The sequence below is a fragment of the Malaclemys terrapin genome, chromosome 3 (assembly GCF_027887155.1).
Source record: "Malaclemys terrapin pileata isolate rMalTer1 chromosome 3, rMalTer1.hap1, whole genome shotgun sequence".
Taxonomy (NCBI): domain Eukaryota; kingdom Metazoa; phylum Chordata; order Testudines; family Emydidae; genus Malaclemys; species Malaclemys terrapin.
The window spans coordinates 124,000,870-124,022,257 of NC_071507.1; the positions used below are offsets into that span (position 1 = coordinate 124,000,870).

Sequence of the window (21,388 nt, forward strand, 5' to 3'; positions counted from 1 at the left end):
CAGCACATTTGAGAAGCCTCTCAGGAGAACGGAATTTCTGTTGCAGGCAGACATGGTAAGCCGTAGACTTGTGGCAGCTTAAAACTTTAATATTAGCAATGGCCTCATTTCACATTGAAATCAATGTCGGTCCCTGCTGCCAGCAATTCGGCAAGCAGGAAGTCTGCTCCTGTCCCACACCCTCGCGGCTGTCCCCGGGAACGATCCCTTTCGGCTGCCCCTCTCCCGCCTCCACCGCGTGGCTGCAAACCAGCGGTTACAGTTCTGTAAAGGAACGGCAAAGCAGTCCCAACACTAACATTCCCCTACCTCATTCAAAGCAGGTCATCATGAGCGACATCACCCTCATGAGGATCTCTGACAGCGAGAAAGAGAGAATGCTCCGGGAAAGCCTGCAAAGACCAGGGCCGTATGCCGCCATGCTGTGCAGAGCAATGATTCCAGAGTACTTGATAGTCTCGTGGCGTGGCAACGTGTCCTACTACGGAGGACCCAATAAGGCCGCTCTCCCCAAGAACCTAATGCAGCGGATTTCCAATTACCTCCAGGAGAGCTTCCTCGAGATGTCACAGGAGGATTTCTGCTCCATCCCCGGACATATAGACCGCATTTTACTGTAGCTGCTGTAGCAGTGACTAACCAGTAGAGCGGCTTGGGCAGGACAATCATGCAAAACCGGACATTGCTAGATTTTTTTTCAATAGTTGCACTGCCCATGACTGAACCGTTAAGCTAATCAAACTAATCATGAGAAACCCATTTTTTAAATTGTTAATATTCCTGTTCTGTTACAAATAAATGTTTAGATTTTTACAACACTTACTGGCTGATCCTTCCCCAGATTCTTTGTCCGGGGTAACGGCTGGGGAGGGTTGGTAGGGGATCTCTGTAAGGGTGATGAAGAGATCCTGGCTGTCGGGGAAATCAGCGTTGTGAGCGCTGTCGACTGCCTCGTCCTCATCTCCTTCCTCATCTTCCCCGTCCGCTAACATGTCCGAGGATCCAGCCGTGGACACTATCCCATCCTCAGAGTCCACGGTCACTGGTGGGGTAGTGGTGGCGGCCGCACCGAGGATGGAATGCAGTGCCTCGTAGAAACGGGATGTCTGGGGATGGGATCCGGAGCGTCCGTTTGCCTCTTTGGTCTTCTGGTAGCCTTGTCTCAGCTCCTTGATTTTCACGCGGCACTGCGTTACATCCCGGCTGTATCCTCTCTCTGCCATGTCTTTAGAGATCTTCTCGTAGATCTTTGCATTCCGTCTTTTGGATCGCAGCTCGGAAAGCACGGACTCATCGCCCCACACAGCGATGAGATCCAAGACTTCCCGATCAGTCCATGCTGGGGCCCTCTTTCTATTCTGAGATTGCACGGCCATCACTGCTGGAGAGCTCTGCATCGTTGCCAGTGCTGCTGAGCTCGCCACGATGTCCAGACAGGAAATGAGATTCAAACTGGCCAGACAGGAAAAGGAATTCAAATTCAAATTTTCCCGGGGCTTTTCCTGTGTGGCAGTTCAGAGCATCCGAGCTCGTACTGCTGTCCAGAGTGTCAACAGAGTGGTGCACTGTGGGATAGCTCCCGGAGCTATTAGCGTCGATTTCCATCCACACCTAGCGTAATTCGACATGGCCATGTCGAATTTAGCGCTACTCCCCTCGTCGGGGAGGAGTACAGAAGTCGAATTAAAGAGACCTCTATGTCGAACTAAATACCTTCGCGGTGTGGACGGGTGCAGGGTTAATTCGATGTAACGGCGCTAACTTCGACATAAACGCCTAGTGTAGACCAGGCCTGAGAGCTGTATCTATATATAAATAATCGGTTTTGCCAGTAAGGTAAGTGAGAGGTTGCAAGAGATAGTTAAAGACAGACATAGGAGAAGAACCCAATATAACAGACAAAGTCTCACTTAACTGCACTGCTTTCAGAATGAATGTCTACTGTGTGTGCTTGATTACAATATCTGCTGCTTCAACTGCTAGATGACATTCTCCTCTCAGAGATAGGGACAGAATCTAGCAGTCCTGACTTTCAGTTCTGCCCAGCTCTAACCAACAGATGACCCTTTCCACTCTACAACTCTGGATATGTTCAGATTTGGATAGATGCATTTGTAGTAATTCAAATGCATGCACCTCATCCTCTTTCTCTTCCCTTACTATATATTAAAAATAAGATTTGGACAATGGAGAGCAAATCCTTAGATAACTTGTCACCTGTGGCAATGTTATCTTGTATACACTACTCAGGGTATGACTACACTGCAAAAACAACTCCTGTGGCAGTGCTGAGTCTCAGAGCCCAGGTATACAGATTTGGGCTTGTGGGGCTCATGCTACGGCGCTAAAAATAGCTGTGTAGATGTTTTCACTCGTGGCACTCAGCGCTTTGAAACCAGATGTTTGTGTGTGTGTGTGTCTTATACCCCACTGGAATGTTTACACTGCTATTTTTAGCTCAATAACATATATCTTAGTCTATAGACCCCAGCTCTGAGATTTGCTCCAGCGGGGGGGTTTGTTTTTTGTTTTTGTGTTGTAAATGTACCCTTAGCTTCTCAAAGAGGTTTCTCACTAAACAATCACGCTTTCTCACTCTCTTGCAGGCTATTAGTTTGGAAAAACTTATGAAGAACAAAGGAGGTGCCATAAGAATGGCGAGAAACAAATGTGGTGCCTATCTTCAAAAAAGATAAGACAACTTGTATTGGCAATTATTATTATTTGTACTTCGGTAACATCCAAAGGCCCCTTGCTGGATCAATAACCCACTGTGCTAGGTGCTATTCAAGCACAAACAAAGGTATGATTCATGCTCCAAATATCTTGTTTCTAATTTATATTCTTAATAAAAAATGGAAACACTGAACATCCAAACCACATTTTCAAACCCAGGTGCCAAAACTAAGCTAAATCTCTTTTTAGACACCCAGATAATGCCACTAACTTGGGCACCTAAACTGGACCTAGCTTTAGGCAAGCCATGTTTGAAAATTTTGACCCTAAAGGATAACATAATCCTAGGTAGTAATCAATCTGGGTTTATAAAGAACAGATCTTATCAGATAAGCTTGCTTTTTTTTTTTTTTAAATTATAAAATGCTTGGTGTAGATATTATATGTTTGGATTTAAGCAACATCTCATGAAACCTTACTCTGAAGATCACTCAAATTGAGAAAATTAATGTAAACTGAAAGCTGACTGAAGAACAATAAACAAGGGTAATGATATACAACCTTGTAGCTATTTGTGGAGTGCTACAGGCACTGGTGTGAAGCCTTGTTTCACTTGCCATCTTTACTGGTCTGGAAGAAATCATGTTGCAGACACCACTGAAGATGGTAATATAGTACAAAATATCATAGAGTTGTTAAAAATAGGGTTACCATATTTTGTGCCTCCAAAAGGAGGACACTCCACAGGGCCCCGCCCCCGCCCCGCCCATGCCCCCGCCCCAACTCCGCCCCTTCCCCAAAGTCTCCGCCCCCTCCCCTGCTTCCCGCGAACATTTGATTCGCGGGAAGCCTGAAGCAGGTAAGGGGGTGTGTGGGGGGAGGAGGCGCGGCCCAGGCTGGCCCCCCCGGCATTTCCAGCCTGGGTCGGCTCGGGCCCTGGGGTGCTGGCCCCGGGCCCGGCCCCCGGCCGACCACCCCCGGCCCGCCCAGCACTGCCGGCCCCCAGGCCCCCGGCCGAGCACCCCCAGCCCGCCCAGCACCGCCGGTCCCCGGCGGCCCGGCGCACCCCCCGGCCCCCCAGCACTGCCGGCCCCGGGCCAGCCCCCGGCCCAGCGGGACCGGATTTTCCCGGACATGTTCGGCTTTTTGGGATTTCCCCCCGGACGGGGATTTGAGTCCCAAAAAGCTGGACATGTCCGGGAAAATCTGGACGTATGGTAACCCTAGTTAGAAACATAGACAGAAAACAACAAAATGAGATTCGGCTCAGAAAAACACAAGCTATAATAAAAATAATTTCTAACACTAATTCAATGGGAGGGATTAATATGAAAAAACCCTATGGATAATAATGAACAGCAAGTTACACATAAGTTTGAAATGTGGTGTCACCAAAAAGACCAACGCAGTTTTGAGCTGCATACTTAGCGCTTGTGTATACAATGATTTAGCAAGCCGGAATGTGAGTCTACAGCACTCTAGCTAGCCTGCCGTGCACTAAGTGACCATGCTGCTGCACACTAAAAGTTCCATAGTGCACTTCCATCTACTGAAATTTCAAAGAGCAAGTAGATCAAAGCATACAATGAAACCTTTAGTGTGTGGCAGCATGGTCCTCATAGCCACTTATATACAGCAGGCTAGAATGCTTTGCTTGCGACACACTAAATCACTGTATAGACAAGCAGGGCCGGATTAACCTTTTGTGGGCCTGGTGCCAAACATATTTGTGGGCCCCCCATGGGGGCAATGGAGCATGGCATGGGGGAGTCAGTCCCCAGAGCGAGGGACCAGCCAGGGGCCATATGGCATGGCGGGGCAGCCCCCCTCTGCCCAGCCCAGTGCAAGGGCACTATTTACAAACCGGCAGTTGCCAGACGCACAATGGCCCACCCGGCCCTGTGCTGCAAGCATGCCCCTTCCCCTCAGGGGTGGGCCCATGCGGTGACACATAGCTCCCCTGCCCAACACCAGAACACCTCCCACCCCGATTCCCTATGGCCAAAGCTCCCACCCAGACCCGCTATGCCCAGCACCCCCCTGGCCCTGCCACAAATGCACAGCGCCTTGCACAACACCACAACTTCCCAGTACCCCACACAGAACACCCACTCCCTAGTGCCACAACACACAGAGATCTTCCCTGCCCCCTCACAGCGCAGCACCCACCCCAGGCCTCCAGAGACCCACTCCCACGCACCCTGCCTCCTGGCCCCACTCACCGGCCCTGCTGGGAGGCAACTGTGTCTGTCGGGCTGAGCTACCAGGCCTAGTCCCAGGCCAGGGAATCACTCTGGCCTGCCCTGCTCAGGCTCCATCAGGACCCACTTGCTGGAGGGGCCCAGCCAAGCCCCACACAGTGTCTCCCCCTCCCCCCCCCAACTGACCGAGAGTGGCCAGGCTTCTGCATCAGTCCCAGGCAGCTCAGCTCCAGGGAGACAGGTGGAGCCTAAAAGTTGGTGAGAAGCAGAGACTGCCTGGAGCTGGAGGTGCACTGGGGTCCGGCCAGGAGGCAGAGAGAAGCTGGCGGGTCAGGCTAGGGGGTGGAAAGGAGCCCTTGGCTGGCCGACAAGTAGGGTGAGAGGAGCAAGGGGTGGGGGGAGAGCCAGCGGACTGGTGGGGTCTCAAGGCACAGTGCAAGAAGAGCAGGCCGGGGCCCCTTCTGAGCATGGGCTCAGCTCCATGGCGCCACTGTAGATAAGCTCTTACAAGTATCATGTCATGGAGCAGGAAGATAGCAGTTCCGCTGGATATGGTTCTGGTATGATCATACCTGGAATTCTGCACTAGGTTCTGGGCACTTTACCAAAAATATCTCTGCAAACTGGAAGGAGTTCAGATAAAAGTAACAAAAATTATTTGGCGCGACTGACTCATGAGGAAAGATTAGAAAGCTAAGTAAGTACAGCTTGGCAGAGTAATGACAAAAGGTTTCATGATACCATTTCAGAAAATTCAGCTGCTCCGCAAAAATTTGAAAGGTGTAAACACCAAGGAAGAAGAATTATTTAGGGAGGTACAAGGATGCATAAGTAAGAGTAATTAGGAAAGGGAAAATATAGTCAGAATATTAGGAAAAATGTCTGTGTGTTAGATTCTGGGATGTTTTCCCAAGGAAAATGACAGGAGCCTTAGAAGCTTAAAACCAGATAACACAACATATGAGTGCATGTACTTGAAGCACCAATGCTTGAAGGGGGATGGACTAAGGACCTGGTAGGTCTTTTCCATATCTAATATTCTGTGATTCTAAGTTTTTGCTCTAACAGTGACTCTCAACCTGACTCTCTAGAGTAACATATGTTTCTTTGGAGTCTACAGATTTAATAAGTGTTCCTTTCACTTTGCCTGGTGCAGGAGAGGAAGGATAGGCACAACTGAACATACCAGATCAAGCAACATATCTCCTCGTCTCTCCAACAGACCAGGCTGTATGAAGAAAGTGGTGTCTAAAATGTATCCCTTTTCATCCATCATTACCCAACTTGCTAATTCATAGAAACGTGTTTTTTTTGTAAACAGACATATTTATTATTATAAAACCAGCAATTAATAAATATATATACACAGAATATGAACTTATGTGACTTATAGGCAGAGCCAATAATCAAAGTGCCTGATGCTTTCCATTATAAGACCCTGTATTCAGTTGCTTATAAGATTGCCAAATATTAACTTTTAGGCTGAGTTTTTCCATGTCGGATGTCAAACTGAGTAATTTTGGATAGTTTCAGCTAAAATGGTTCAGCCATTTCTGAAAACAAGATAGGAAAAAATATTTTGTTTGGTCCATGTGTTAAAACAATTCTTAAGACTATTTTGTTGAAAAGTTCTAGCACATCCATACTTTGGAAAAACTGGACTGTGCATGCACCATCCCCACACAGTGATTGGGTGTGCTCTATCCCAGAGTTGCAGAGGCTGCGGAAGATTTCCCTGTAATTCTTCCTCCAGGCTTCCATGGGACACTGTGATGCTGGGTCAAGGAACTGAGTGCAGATAGCCTCTCCCTGTGTGTTCAGTGGTACCCTTGCTGGTTCTCAGGCAGTGTGGAGGACGAGACAGCAGCAGCCATACTAGTTGCAGAGGAGTGAGGAATGGGGGTAGGCTAGAATGGGGTGGTTGAACAGGCAACCTTAATTCTGATGTTTCCTAACTTTTGAGTGCTTGACCTTGAAAGCCTATTGCTCTTTTAATGTAGTTTTTTTTAATGTAGAATCATAGGACTGGAAGGGACCTCGAGAGGTCATCTAGTCCAGTCCCCTGCACTCATGGCAGGACTAAGTATTATCTAGACCAGTGGTCTCCAAACTTTTTTGATTGTGCACCCCCTGCCGCGCTGGCTCTACCAATTTTGCCAAAGCAAAAAAAAAAAAAAAAAAAGCCTCCCGCTCGAACTGACGCGAAGCCAAAAAAAAGCTCCTCCTGCTGCGCACCCCCCAGGTTCCTCTTGCGCTTTGGAGACCACTGCTCTAGACCACTGGTTCCCAAACTTGTTCTGCCGCTTGTTCAGGAAAAGGCCTTGACGGGCCGGGCCGGTTTGTTTACCTGCCGCGTCCATAGGTTTGGCCAATTGCGACTCCCAGTGGCCGCAGTTCACTGCTCTAGGCCAATGGGAGGTGCTGGAAGCGGCGCAGGCCGAGGGAAGTACCGGCCTGGCCCGCCAGGGCTTTCCCTGCACAAGCGGCGGAACAAGTTTGGGAACCACTGATCTAGACCATCCCTGACAGGTGTTTGTCTAACCTGCTCTTAAAAGTCTCCAATGGTGGAGATTCCACAACCTCCCTAGGCAATATATTGCAGTGCTTAACCACCCTGATAGTTAGGAAGCTTTTCCTAATGTCCAACCTAAACTTCCCTTGCTACAATTTAAGCCCATTGCTTCTTGTCCTATCCTCCGAGATTAAGAACAACAATTTTTCTCCCTCCTTCTTGTAACAACCTTTTATGCATTTGAAAACTGTTATCATGTCCCCTCTCAGTCTTCTCTTTTCCAGACTAAACAAAACCAATTTCTAGACCTTTAATCATTTTTATTGCTCTTCTCTGGACTTTCTCCAATTTGTCCACATCTTTCCTGAAACGTGGCGCCCAGTTGAGGCCTAATCAGCGCAGAGTAGAGCGTATATGTAGTGTGCATATGTGTGAATTATTTTTATTATATATATATATATTATGGAAGCACAAGTCACACGTCCATAGTTTAGTTTGAGTTTTGCACTTAAAGTAGAGATTCAATCACTGTGTTACGTATGAAGAATAGCAAGTATTCACACCAAAATTTCAGAATGATTTTTCTGAGATTGTACAATTAAATCCATTCATTAGTTCAGGGGGTTAAACCAGTCCTCTAGTCACTAAACTGGCATTCTACAGAATACCGTGTCAAATGCAAGGTCTTGACCTTTGTCTTCAAGATTCTCAATGACCTGGGCCCAGAATACCTAAAATACCACCTAAAGCTCCAGGACGATGACCACCAGACAATTTCACTCCACAGATACAATGAAACTGTTCACTAAAAGGATAAGTGCTTGTCTGTGCAGGAGAACAAGACATTGGAATGAACTAGCATATGCCTATTTCCTATTCCCAACAAAAGGCACAATTCTTTGACTTTGCCTGCATTATATAAACACGTAGCACAGTGTGCATATAATTTATATTTTAAAAAATTAATAAAACCCCACGCCGTCACACTTTTCCACAGCAAGATGATGGGAGAAAGAACAAGCCACACAGAGCAGATATTAGCTATCTAATTATATTACTCTGACTTGGCTTTGTCACCCACCTAGTAGTCTGAAGATTTTTTCTATCATCTACCACCAGTGACGACTGTCTCAACTATCTAACATGCATTTACTCAATTTAACTTAATCTAAGTTTTATTCATCACTCATTCTAACCCACTCAGTCCCTACATACTGGTGTCACTATATTGTTAGCTATTCCCTAATTAAAATGAATGCATTCTTGCTATACTGGGCTTAAAATATATGCATTAATGTATAATAATTTAGGATCTTTTCCCTCTGGTTTACTATAACAACCAGTTCCCTCATACCATACCAAGACGTGCCTGAAAGTCACATGCTTCTAAATAGGTCCATCAAGTGAGTAAAAAAAAAAAAAAAGAGAAATAATCGCACAATTTAAAAAATTAAGCGCAATTAATCGTGTAATTAATTGCACTGTTAAACAATAATAGAATAACATTTATTTAAATATTTTTGGATGTTTTCTACATTTTTATATATTGATTTCAATTACAACACAGAATACAAAGTGTACCGTGCTCATTTTATATTTATTTTTGACTACAAGTATTTGCACTGTAAAAAACAAAATAAATAGAATTTTTTAATTCACCTAATACAAGTACTATAGTGCAGTCTCTTTCTAATGAAAGCTGAACTTACAAATGTAGAATTATGTACAAAAAAACTGCATTCAAAAATAAAACAATGTAAAATTTTAGAGCCTGTAAGTCCGCTCAGTCTTACTTCTTGTTCAGCCAATTGCTCAGACAAACAAGTTTGTTTACATTTGCAGGAGATAATGCTGCCCGCTTCTTGTTTACAATGTCACCTCAAAGTGAAAACAGGTGTTCTCATGGCTCTGTGGTAGCCAGTGTCACAAGATATTTACATGCCAGATACTAAAGATTCATATGTCCTTTCATGCTTCAATCACCATTCCAGGGGACATGCGTCCATGCTGATGACAGGTTCTGCTCGATAACAATCCAAAGCAGTGTGGACTGATGCATGTTCATTTTCATTATCTGAGTCAGATGCCACCAGCAGAAGGTTGATTTTCTTTTTTGGTGGTTCGGGTTCTGTGGTTTCCGCATCAGAGTGTTGCTCTTTTAAGACTTCTGAAAGTATGCTCCACATCTCATCCCACTCAGATTTTGGAAGGCACTTCAGATTCTTAGACCTTGGGTCAAGCGCTATAGCTATCTTTAGAAATCTCACATTGGTACTTTCTTTGCGTTTTGTCAAATCTGCAGTGAAAGTGTTCTTAAAATGAATATGTGCTGGATCATCATCTGGGACTGCTATAACATGAAATACATTGTAGAATGCGGGTAAAACAGAGCAGGGGACATACAATTCTCCCCCAAAGAATTCAGCAACAAATTTAATTAACACTTTTTTTTTTAACAAGCGTCATCAGCATGGAAGTATGTCCTCTGGAATGGTGGCTAAAGCATGAATGGGTATATGTATGTTGGCATATCTGGCACATAAATACCTTGCAATGCTGGCTACAAAAGTGCCATGCAAATACCTGTTCTCACTTTCTGGTGACATTGTAAATAAGAAGAGGGCAGCATTATCTCCTGTAAATGTACACAAACTTATTTGTCTTAGTGATTGGCTGAACAAGTAGGACTGAGTCGACTTGTATGCGCCAAAGTTTTACATTGTTTTGTTTTCGAGTGCAGTTATGTAACAAAAACTCCTACATTTGTAAGTTGCACTTTCATGACAAACAAATTGCACTACAGTACTTGTATGAGGTGAATTGAAAAATACTATTTCTTTAGCAGTGTTAATATTAGTAATCAAAAATAATATATACTTTGTATTCTGAGTTGTACCTGAAATCAATATATATGAAAAGGTAAAAAAACATCCAAAATATTTAATAAATTTAAATTAGTATTCTATTAACAGTGTAATTAAAACTGCAATTAATCACGATTAGTTTTTTTAATCGTGATTAATTTTTTTTAGTTAATCACGAGTTAACTGTAATTAATTGACAGCCCTACTTCTAAATAAAAGGAGAAATTATATGTGATAGTTATGCATTTTAAAAATGTTTCATTCTTCATTTTTTCCGTTCAGGTGATGATATTTTCTTGAATACTTATGTGTTTTTTCTGCATGCAGGTTCATTGACATGGATGTTTGAGGGGTCAGGCAGAGATAAGACCTGAAAACGTTGAAGAAAAAGAACTGTTACTCTTGTGGATCATATACTTTAAAATCAACTTACTTTATTTTGGAATTAGAGTTAACATTGCTAAGTGCAAATCCAAGCAAACAAACACAAATATTCACATGTGCATAAAAGTATGTGTGTACCTAAACAATGTGTTTATACACACAACAAAAAACCCTTTAAAACTGTGTTTGTGTCTATAGGGCATAAAACTGTGTAGCGTCCTGGTCCCCTGACATGGTTGTATTAATATTGCGGAGAGGACTCTTTACAGCCACGTATACCATGGTCCACCAATCTCTATAATGTTTTCTATTATAGAGTTGAAAACCATTTTGTCCTGTCTATAATGACAGCTAAATTGTTTCCAGCAGTTAAAGAATCTCCAGCAGAAACTCACTGCTGAAATCTATTCTCAACAGTCAATTTCCTAGCATATATGGGCCCTCTCTCCATATAATAGCTTGATTGCTGAGATCAGGTGAGGTACCTGATCTTATTGTCTCTAGATTTGTGTATGTCAGGGTCTAGTAGCAAGATAAAATCTTCAGAACTACCTAAGCAAATTAGGAGCCTAAATCACATTTTCAAGAGACTTAAGATGGTCTGCACTAGGAAATTAGGTTGGTATAACTACATCGCTCAGAGGTGTGAAAAATCCACAGTCCTGAACGACACATTTAAACCAACCTAATCCCCAGTGCACTAGGAACTACTGCCGCTCAGGGAGGTGGAGTACCTACGCTGACTGGAGAAGTCCTTCCATCGGCATAGATAGTGTCTTCACTTAAACATTACAGTGGTGCAGCTGCTGCAGTGCAGCTCGTGCTGCTGAAGCGTTTTCAGAGTAGTGTAGACCATCTTAAGTCTCTTGAAAATGAGGCCTAAGACTCTCTTAGGACTTAGGTTCCTAAGTGTTTTATGTCACTTTTGAAAATAAGATTTAGGGTTTAATCCCCAAAAGCACAAAGGCATCTAAGGCCTGGCCTATACTAGTAAATTAAGTCGTCTTAAATATGTCATTCAGGTGCGTGAAAAATCCACACCCTGAGCATTGTAGTTAAACTGTTCTAACCCCCAGATTAGATAGCGCTAGGTTGACAGAAGAGTTCTTCCATGGACATAGTTACTGCCTTTTGGGGAGGTGGATTGCCGATGGGAAAACCCCTCCCATCAGTGGTAGAGTCTACACTGAAGCACTATAGTGGCACAGTTGTAGCAGTGTAGCTGTGCCGATGTAGTATTTCAAGTGTAGACAAGGCCATAGTCCCACTTTAGGCACTACTTAGACACCACTGAGATCCTCAGAACCTCCACTCAGCTGCTGCCTAACTCTGGAGGCATTTATAATCCCTCAGAGGCTACATTTTCTCTATAAAAGTCCCTTAGGATATGTCTACACTACGAGAGTAGTTCAATTGTACTTAAATCGAATATGTGGAATCGATATTACAAAGTCGAACGTGTGTATCCACACTAAGGACAGTAATTTGACTTTGTGAGTCCACACTAATGGGGTAAGCGTCGACATTGGAAGTGGTGCACTGTGGGCAGGTATCCCACAGTTCCCGCAGTCCCCGCTGCCCTTTGGAATTCTGGGTCGAGCCGCCAATGCCTGCTGGGGAAAAAAATGTGTTGAGGGTGGTTTTGGGTAACTGTCGTCATCCAACTGTCACTCCCGCCCTCCCTCCCTGAAAGCGCCGGCGGGCAATCAGTTCGCGCACTTTTCTGGTGAGTGACAGCGCGGACGCCACAGCACTGCGAGCATGGAGCCTGCTGCAACCATCGCTGCAGTTATGGCCGTTGTCAACACCTCGCACATAATCATCCACCTTTTCCAGAGGCAGATGCTGAGAAATTGGGCGAGGAGGCTACGGCAGCGTGGTGAGGACATGAAGTCTGAGAGTGGCACAGACCTCTCACAAAGCACGGGACCCCGCGCCGTGAACATCATGGTGGCAATGGGTCATGTTGATGCTGTGGAACAGCGATTCTGGGCCCGGGAAACAAGCATAGACTGGTGGGACCGCATAATGCTGTAGGTCTGAGATGAATCACAGTGGCTGCGAAACTTTTGTATGCATAAGGGAACTTTCCTGGAACTTTGTGAGTTGCTGTCCCCTGCCCTGAAGCACAAGGACACTCGGATGCGAGCAGCCCTGACTGTCCAGAAGCGAGTGGCCATAGCCCTCTGGAAGCTTGCAACACCAGACAGCTACCAGTCAGTCGCGAATCACTTTGGCGTCAGCAAATCTACCGTGGGGGTTGCTGTGATGCAAGTAGCCAACGCAATCGTTGAGCTACTGCTCTCAAAGGTAGTGACCCTTGGAAACGTCCAGGTCATCATAGATGGCTTCGCCGCAATGGGATTCCCAAACTGCGGTGGGGCTATAGATGGAACTCACATCCCTACCCTGGGACCGGACCACCAGGCCAGCCAGTACATTAACCGAAAGGGCTACTTTTCAATGGTGCTGCAAGCACTGGTGGACCATAGGGGACGTTTTACAAACATCAACGTAGGATGGCCGGGCAAGGTTCATGACGTTCGTGTTTTCAGGAACTCTGGTCTGTTTAGACGGCTGCAGGAAGGTATTTACTTCCCGAACCAGAAAATAACTGTTGGGAATGTGGAGATGCCTATAGTGATCCTCGGGGACCCAGCCTACCCGCTAATGCCCTGGCTCATGAAGCCCTATACAGGCACCCTGGACACTGAAAAAGAACTCTTCAACTACCGTCTGAGCAAGTGCAGAATGGTGGTGGAGTGTGCTTTTGGACGTCTCAAGGCGAGATGGAGAAGCTTACTGACTCGCTCTGATCTCAGCGAAACCAATATCCCCATTGTTATTGCAGCTTGCTGTGTGCTCCACAATCTCTGTGAGAGCAAGGGGGAGACCTTAATGGCGGGGTGGGAGGTTGAGGCCAATAGCCTGGCCGCTGAATACGCCCAGCCAGACAGCCATGCGATTAGAAGAGCCCAGCGGGACGCGCTGTGCATCCGGGAGGCTTTGAAAGCTAGGTTCCTCAGTGAGCAGGGTAACCTGTGACTATTAAGTTTGTCTAAAGAGAAGCTGAACCTGCCCCCATTTCTTTACCCACTTACTGTTGACTATCCTCTCCAGCTACATACCCCGTTCACCCTGTCCCCCCCCTTCCAACACATGTTTAAAAATAAAAGAAATGGAACTTTGTTAATGAACACCATTTTCTTTATTACGGATTTCGTGGTAAAGTGTTGAAACTGGGACGCAGACTGTGGTGGGGAGCGGGCGTAGTGATGGAAAGAACGTTTCTAAACTCGAGGAATGACAGGCTCCTGCTCCTAGAGTGGTCCGCAGTGGTGGACTGGCTGTTTCAACGGAGCCTGCCACCCCTCCTTTTCGGAACTCTGTGTGTGGGGGCTATTTGACTTTGTGGTGGGGGAGGACGGTTACAGACCCCCGGCTGCGTGGGCTCTGTGATCCAGGATAAGGACCGCTGCATAAGATCTCTATCCGCCCTCCCCCGCCACAAAGTCACATGGAACCCCCCCCCACAGAACATGAAAACCACCTCCCAGACTGACCAGGGTGCCTAGTGACTGCCATGTGTGTGTGACCTTCTGCTGAACCTGCCCCCGTGTCTGTACCCTGGTAAAGGTGACTGTCCCCTCCAATTACCAACCCTCTTCCCCCCTTCAAACACACTCTCCCCTAAAAGAACATGATGGAAACAGTAATTAACAGAAACGTATCTTTTATTAGCAACTACACAGTTAGGGGATGAAACTGGGATGGGGGCTTGGGTGAGGCGGGAAGGAAAGGACTTATCAAATTTTTGGGAATGAGAGCCTTCTCACCTTCCTCATCTTCCCCGTCCGCTAACATCTCCGAGGAAGCGGCCGTTGACAATATCCCATCCCCAGAATCCACGGTCAGTGGTGGGGTAGTGGTGGCGGCCGCACCTAGAATGGAATGCAGTGCCTCGTAGAAACGGCATGTCTGGGGCTGGGATCCGGAGCGTCCGTTTGACTCTTTGGTCTTCTGGTACGCTTGTCTCAGCTCCTTGATTTTCACACGGCACTGCGTTGCATCCCGGCTGTACCCTCTCTCTGTCATGGCTTTTGAGATCTTCTCGTAGATCTTTGCATTTCGTCTTTTCGATCGCAGCTCCGAAAGCGCGGACTCATCACCCCACACAGCGATCAGATCCAAGACTTCCCGATCAGTCCATGCTGGGGCCCTCTTTCTATTCTGAGATTGCATGGTCACCTCTGCTGGAGAACTCTGCATCGTTGCCAGTGCTGCTGAGCTCGCCACGATGTCCAAACAGGAAATGAAATTCAAACTGCCCAGACAGGAAAAGGAATTCAAATTTTCCCGGGGCTTTTCCTGTGTGGCTGCTCAGAGCATCCGAGCTCAGACTGCTGTCCAGAGCGTCAACAGAGTGGTGCACTGTGGGATAGCTCCCGGAGCTATTAGCATCGATTTCCATCCATACCTACCCTAATTCGACATGGCCATGTCGAATTTAGCGCTACTCCCCTCGTTGGGGAGGAGTACAGAAATCCAATTTAAGAGACCTCTATGTCTAACTAAATGGCTTCATTGTGTGGACGGGTGCAGGGTTAATTCAATTGAACGCTGCTAAATTCGACATAACCTCCTAGTGTAGACCAGGCCTTAGATGCCTAAGCTTTTGATGCTGGATGTGCACACAATGCCTCTGTCTAGGTGCCTGTCGAGAGGCCACCCCTAAGCCCCGGTGTAGTCTTCAAGATAGGCAGGGCAAGATAGGCAGGCCCATTTTGCTTGCAAGGTCTGATCAGGAGCATTCTGAAAGCATGATTAATTCCACACAAAATGGGCAAGGGGGAAGGAGAGGCAATGGCAGTGGTAACCATTAGCCCAGTGGTACGGGAACTTACCCAGGAGATGGGAAGACACTGGTTCCCCCCACCTGAAGAGAAAGGATTTGAACCTGGTTTCCCACCTCTCAAGTGAATGTCCTATCTATCAGATCTTAAGAGTCATTCTCACTCACTCTGGCCCAATGCATATTGAATTATTTATATAAAGTGGAATAGCTTCAACAGAAGAGACTGAGGAGACCTACATCAGAATATCCCAGAGCTCAATGGACACTGCAACACCTAAGTTCCTTTGTGGGTATAGGCCTAAGCTCCCAAATCACTTAGATTTTTTGAAAATTTTACCCATCTTTAGGGCCTGATCTTTCACCACTGAAATAAGTGGGAGCTTTGCTGGATGTGCAAGATCAAGCTCTTAATGAAGTAAAGGACTGAATGAGGGAGATCATAGGGTATTTCTATGCTATACCGGCATAGACATGATTTCATACCTATGCTGGTATATCCCCATAGTATAGACACAGTGACCGAAGGGATTTTTCTGCCAATGTAGGAACACCATTTCCCTGAGTGATGTATCTATGCACCTAGCTGTATCTACGCTGGGAGTTGGGTCTGCATAGCTATATTGCTCAATAATGTGGATTTTGCACACCTCTGAGTGACATCGCTATGTCAACCTACATTGTAAGTGTAGGCCAGTTTTTTCCAGACTGAATTTCTGGATGGCATTATCAGTTTAGACAAGTATTCTATTGTGAACTGCAGTTATAGACTTTTATAAAGTACATAATACTAATTGGGAAAAAGAAGAGGTGAATTACTGCCTGACCTGTTTTTTGTTCAAATATAAAAATAAACAGCTACATTTATTTTCTTCTGTTGAGTATATTCTATCTTTTAAGACAGTAGTTAGCTAGTTACGGTGACAGTCGATACTATTATTTCTAATATTAATATTAATTTATTGTACAGCTGTTTAATAGTATTTGATTAGTGGCAGTTGTATATTCAAGTTTCATTATTTTCACACAAATATGTGGATGTTGGTAAGGAGCACAGCTGCTGCCTAGCAACTGTAGATGGTAACACTGGAACAGCATGCAAAGGAGATGACTTGCTTTAGATTGGAAAACTGGAGATGGCATTTGGGAGAATATATCATTTAGAAAATGGGGTTAAAATGGGGAGTTGGCAGAGGCTTCTCCAATCACGATGTTACCATTTGGAACTGACTGCTCTGGGATGTCAGAATTTTCAGGAACTAGAGGATACACTTCAACTAACATGAGTATATCATATATTGGAGACTGTCCAGGCACATAAAGCTGAAATTCAGAAGTCCAGGAATAGATCTTGCATCTGCTGCTGGCTGACAGGGCTGTCACAGGTACTCATGGATCTCGGATCCCTGTAAACGAGCTCCTGCGTCAGTGATGGCCTTGAGGCTAACTTCTTCACTTAAATGCACAAGTAAAATGAAAATAGAGAGAAGAGTGCTCTGAATCTGAGAAGGTAGAACTCATCAGGTCTGGGAGTTGCAGATAAATTGCTAATTGTAGAATGTTTTGTAGGGCTAGGAGACTAAAACTTTAAGCAAACTCTTAAAAACTGGATAAGAAACTAGTCACTTAATTCTTCTGAAGGCAATTCATAGCAGTTTCAGTCTGAGGATAAAACAGCTCATTTGGACAGGAAATTTTCTCCAGATTAGGCGTCCACTACTCTTGTTCTAGTCCTGCTTTCTCAGGGCACGTCTTCACTACCCGCCGGATCGGCAGGTAGCAATTGATCTATTGGAGATCATCTTATTGCGTCTAGTGAAGACGCAATAAAATCGATCCCTGATTGCTCTGCCGTCGACTCCGGAAATCCACCGCAGCAAGAGGCAGAAGCGGAGTCGACGGAAGCGCGGCAGTGGCTGACTCGCCGCCATCCTCACAGCCAGGTAAGTCGATCTAAAATACACAACTTCAGCTACGCTATTCACGTAGCTGAAGTTGCGTATCTTAGGTCAAGATATCTTAGGTATCTTAGCTCCCTCCCTCCCCCCCCCCCGTAGTGTAGACCTAGCCTCAGCTTTCTGACGATTCTTCCAGATTCAGAGTACACTGTTGGCTGCTTTCATGTTCCTTGTTAGATGAAGTAAAGAAGCCTAGCTCTCAAAGCCATCACTGAGTTAGGAAAAGATGGCAAGGATACTCAATGAGATGGATACTCAAAGCAAAGATCAGCCAGATTAACAGGAAGACAGCAGGGGCTCAGAAAGAAGTAAATGAAGAAAGTGTAGTGACGACTGCAGGCCCCCTGTGAGTGGAGGGGAGGAAATGAGGAAAAGTTAGTAGTTAATAGGGAGCAGGATAAAATTTGTTCAAAGAACAATAACAGGAAGATGAAAACTGGGTCAGACTGAGCTGGTACTTGGTGACATGTTTCAGTAGTACTTTCCTAGTGACTGTCAGTTTTTGTGGAATTTAAGCTTCCTTAAAAAGAAATGTTTCTAGTCCTCAGAGTTAAAAAGATGTCCCAGCAAACAAAGAGCTCTTACAGAAATGGGCCCTGCACCTCAATTGTGTGTTAAATTCTTATTAGATCTCAGAATTAAGTATCAAATTTCTTAATGTCAATTAATTGTGTGTGCCAGACAGATCTATCCCATTTCTTTGTGACTATGGGAAAATTTGAGTAGCATTACCTTTTCCTTCCGTTTATGTGAAAATGAGATAAAGGAACAAAAGTGACCCGAAGAAAACAAATTGACCCAGTGAGACAACAAATAGAGAAATAGACTGAAAAATCCACCCAAAATGTGTGAACTTCAGAGAGTAAATGAAGAGTAGGAATTGCCTGCTCTGTTTTTTGTTTAAATCTAAAACCAAAACATACACAGGTTCAGGGGGAAGCATATGTTTTACATACTGGATTTATGTCTAATTTTATAGATTTGTACATTTGCTGTATCTTTCAATCTACACACATACCAAACAAAACTAGAATAGGTCTACGAAACACATAGCCTTTTTACAGGAGGATCCTCAGGGCTGTCAGCTCTTGTGATATTTGGTGTTTTTCCTAAGGCCCCAACTAGGAAACAGAGATTGAATGAAAATCTCAGCGTTTATTTATTTATTTACAAAAGACCTGTATTTCTAGCCTTAATTAGGGCCGGACCCAGCCTAAGGGCTCAGGAACCAGAAGGCAAATAAAACGAGCGCTGACTTTATTAAGGAAAAAATGTCATGATTTTAAGCCAATCTCATGATTATGAGGGCAGCACCGTGTCTCTTTCCCACTGAGGAAGGCTGCACCCTAGGGCTGGATTCCCCGCTGGGAGGAGGTTCCTGGGGAGCTCAGTGGGGCTGGCGCCTGGCCCCTCAGGCGCGGGGTGGGCGGCTGATTGCCGGGGGGAGGGGGCGCTGGGGAGCTGTGGGGCCGCCCTGCAATCATTCCACCGCAAGGAGACCGAGGCGCGCGGCGCAAAAGGAGCCGCTCCCCAAGGGTCCCCCGCTAACGGCAGCGGTGCCTGAGAACAGCTCTCCGCGGGCTGCAGCCGGGCCACTGGCTGCCGTAGAGGCGGCGAACGCGCGTCCGGAGCGGGCTGTGGGGCAGGAAACGTCGCGTCCGGACTGGCAGTGGCGCCGAGACCCAGCCTCCGCAGCGTGCAGCAGCAGCCGCACCACGACTCCTCCCCGCCGCCAGCAGCACGTTCGCCAGCCGCCGCCGCCGCTCTTTTATAGGCTGAGACTTGCGCTCGCTTCCTCCCCTCCCTCTCCTGCGGGCCGCGCGCAGTGACCGTTACAGCCAAAGGGGGCGCACGCGACGAGAGAAACGTTACCTGAGAACTCCCGCTCCCCCTTTCTTCCTTCTTCTCCCCTCCTCAGTCTCGTGCGTGACAGTGGCACGAGACTGCCCCTTCCCCCAGCAGCGGGCGGCGACTCACCTTCCCGCAGCGAGACGCCTCAGCATCCAAAATGGCGGCCCGACCCAGCCTAACCCAATCCTAGCCCAGGAGTCCCCAGCCCGATCCATGACTCGGCACTCCGTAGCGTCACCTAGCCGCTAGGGTCGATTGTCGATAAACCGATACCGCACGGCTTCCACTGCCCAGGGAGCGGAAAAAACACCCTGTGCTGAAGCGCAGAAGGGGAGAAACACATTCCCCCCGCCCGCCCCCTTCTCCCCCCCCCAGTGGTTGCGTCCGTGACATCATCATCATGGCAACAACAGCTGGAGCCGAGGAGGCACCGCCGCCAAGGCGTCCGCGCTGCCGAGGGAAGGGACTGCTCTGCCCATGAGGCGCTCGCGGCCGGCCAGGCTCTTCTAGAGCCAGTTCGGGCTGCTCAGTGCGCGCGTGTGTCTGTGTGCGCGCGGGCGGGGAGCGGCGGGAGGGAGGGGGCTGCGCTCGCTGCTGCGGCGGTGGCGGGGGAGCCGTGTGGGCTCCGCGCTCGCTCAGTGCGTGGGTCGCTCTCGGCGGCGACGAACATGTTCTCAGTGAGGCTCGTGACCGCCGACTACTACATGGGCAGCCCGCTGCCCGGCCTGGACCCCGGCCAGTCCCGCTTCAGAGAGGCCCAGGCCAAGAAGGTGCCCGTGGTGAGAGTCTTCGGCGCCACCCCTGCAGGTAAGGGACCCACGGCTGCCTCTGCGGAGCCCCGGCCGGCGCTAGGCCCGGGGACCAGCTCCCCACAGGGCTCGCTTTGTGATTCAGCCCCAGCATGCTGCGGCGTGTGCCTCACCTGCCGCCGCCGGCCTCGCCCCTCCCCCGCCGGGACCCCGCGGGAACTGGCTGCTGCTGCGTGGGGTGATACCTGCCTGGAGCCGGTGGGGACCGCAGGGTCTCCATAGACCGCGGCTCCCTGCAGGCTCCATGGCTGGTGGGGAGGGGGCGCTGAGAGCAGGATCGGGATCTGCAGGTGCGAGGATGAGCAGAGAGGCTTGTGCCCGGGGAGAGTAGGAAATCGCTACATTCGCGCCGCTCACAGGGGAAGCTGCCCCCACATAGGCTCGGTCGTAGCTCGTGAACCACAACTAAGCGCAGCTGTAAAAACACAGTGGATCTGCTCTGCTCCGGATAGAGGGATTTGTACGTGAGGTGTTGGCCGTGAGGTGTTGGGACTTGCCTCTTTAAAGAAAGAGATGCAGCGTTTGTGTGTGAATGGATAGAAGAAAAAAAAATCATACGTGTCTTTGAGGGGGTGCATACTGAGTTAATTTATAAGTACTGTATCTTTAAACGGCTTCCTAATACAGAGTTCTATACGTGGGACTTCTGCAACAAGACTTGTGAAGTGGTTGTTTTTATGTTGCTGTTACGCTAGTATATTGTAAATTGCTCAGACCAATAGGCAATAGTGCTGCACTGCAGAAGGGAACGTCCTAACCACTAGCCACATGTTGGCCCCTGCGACTTCCTAATGTAACATTCTATTTATTCTTCATTACCCCTTCAGCTATACTTCTTATCGTTTAAATCGATAAGAAGCATGGCAATTCCAAGGTATATCCCCCAAATACCAACATTCTCTTTACCAATAACATATTTTTCTAAATATGGATAACCTTTATTGCAAGTTTTCAGTGCACATTGACTATGAAAAAAGGCCTCCTTTTCATCAGTTGTTACAAATATTAGAGAACATTGAAATGTTTGTGTTCTATGATACTGACCTTGGGAACTAAGGTATTTGTGTGTTTTAAAGATGTGTGCTATAAGTAGAGTATTTAATGTACACTCTTACCATTAGGGAGGGCAGAAACTGCAGTAAAAGTGCACAATAAAGGTGTCTTTTCCCCCATTAGTATAGTATAGCAATCTTTATTCATATTTGGAATTTCAGTGTTATCTTTTCTGCGCACTCTTCAGGTGCAGAGGAAGGTAAGGTGATTGAAGCAGATGCAAACTGA

At 46.8% G+C, this 21,388-nt stretch overlaps 1 protein-coding gene across 1 annotated transcript in view; it reads left to right on the top strand.

Moving 5' to 3' along the window:
- Positions 1–19,717: 19,717 nt before the first annotated feature.
- REV3L (REV3 like, DNA directed polymerase zeta catalytic subunit) overlaps positions 19,718–21,388 on the top strand; it is a 235,346-nt gene continuing 233,675 nt past the window's right edge. Inside the window, exon 1 of the mRNA XM_054022361.1 lies at positions 19,718–20,105. Within this exon, the coding sequence (XP_053878336.1) occupies positions 19,967–20,105 (139 nt within the window). The 5' untranslated portion in view covers positions 19,718–19,966. The remainder of the gene's footprint in view (positions 20,106–21,388) is intronic.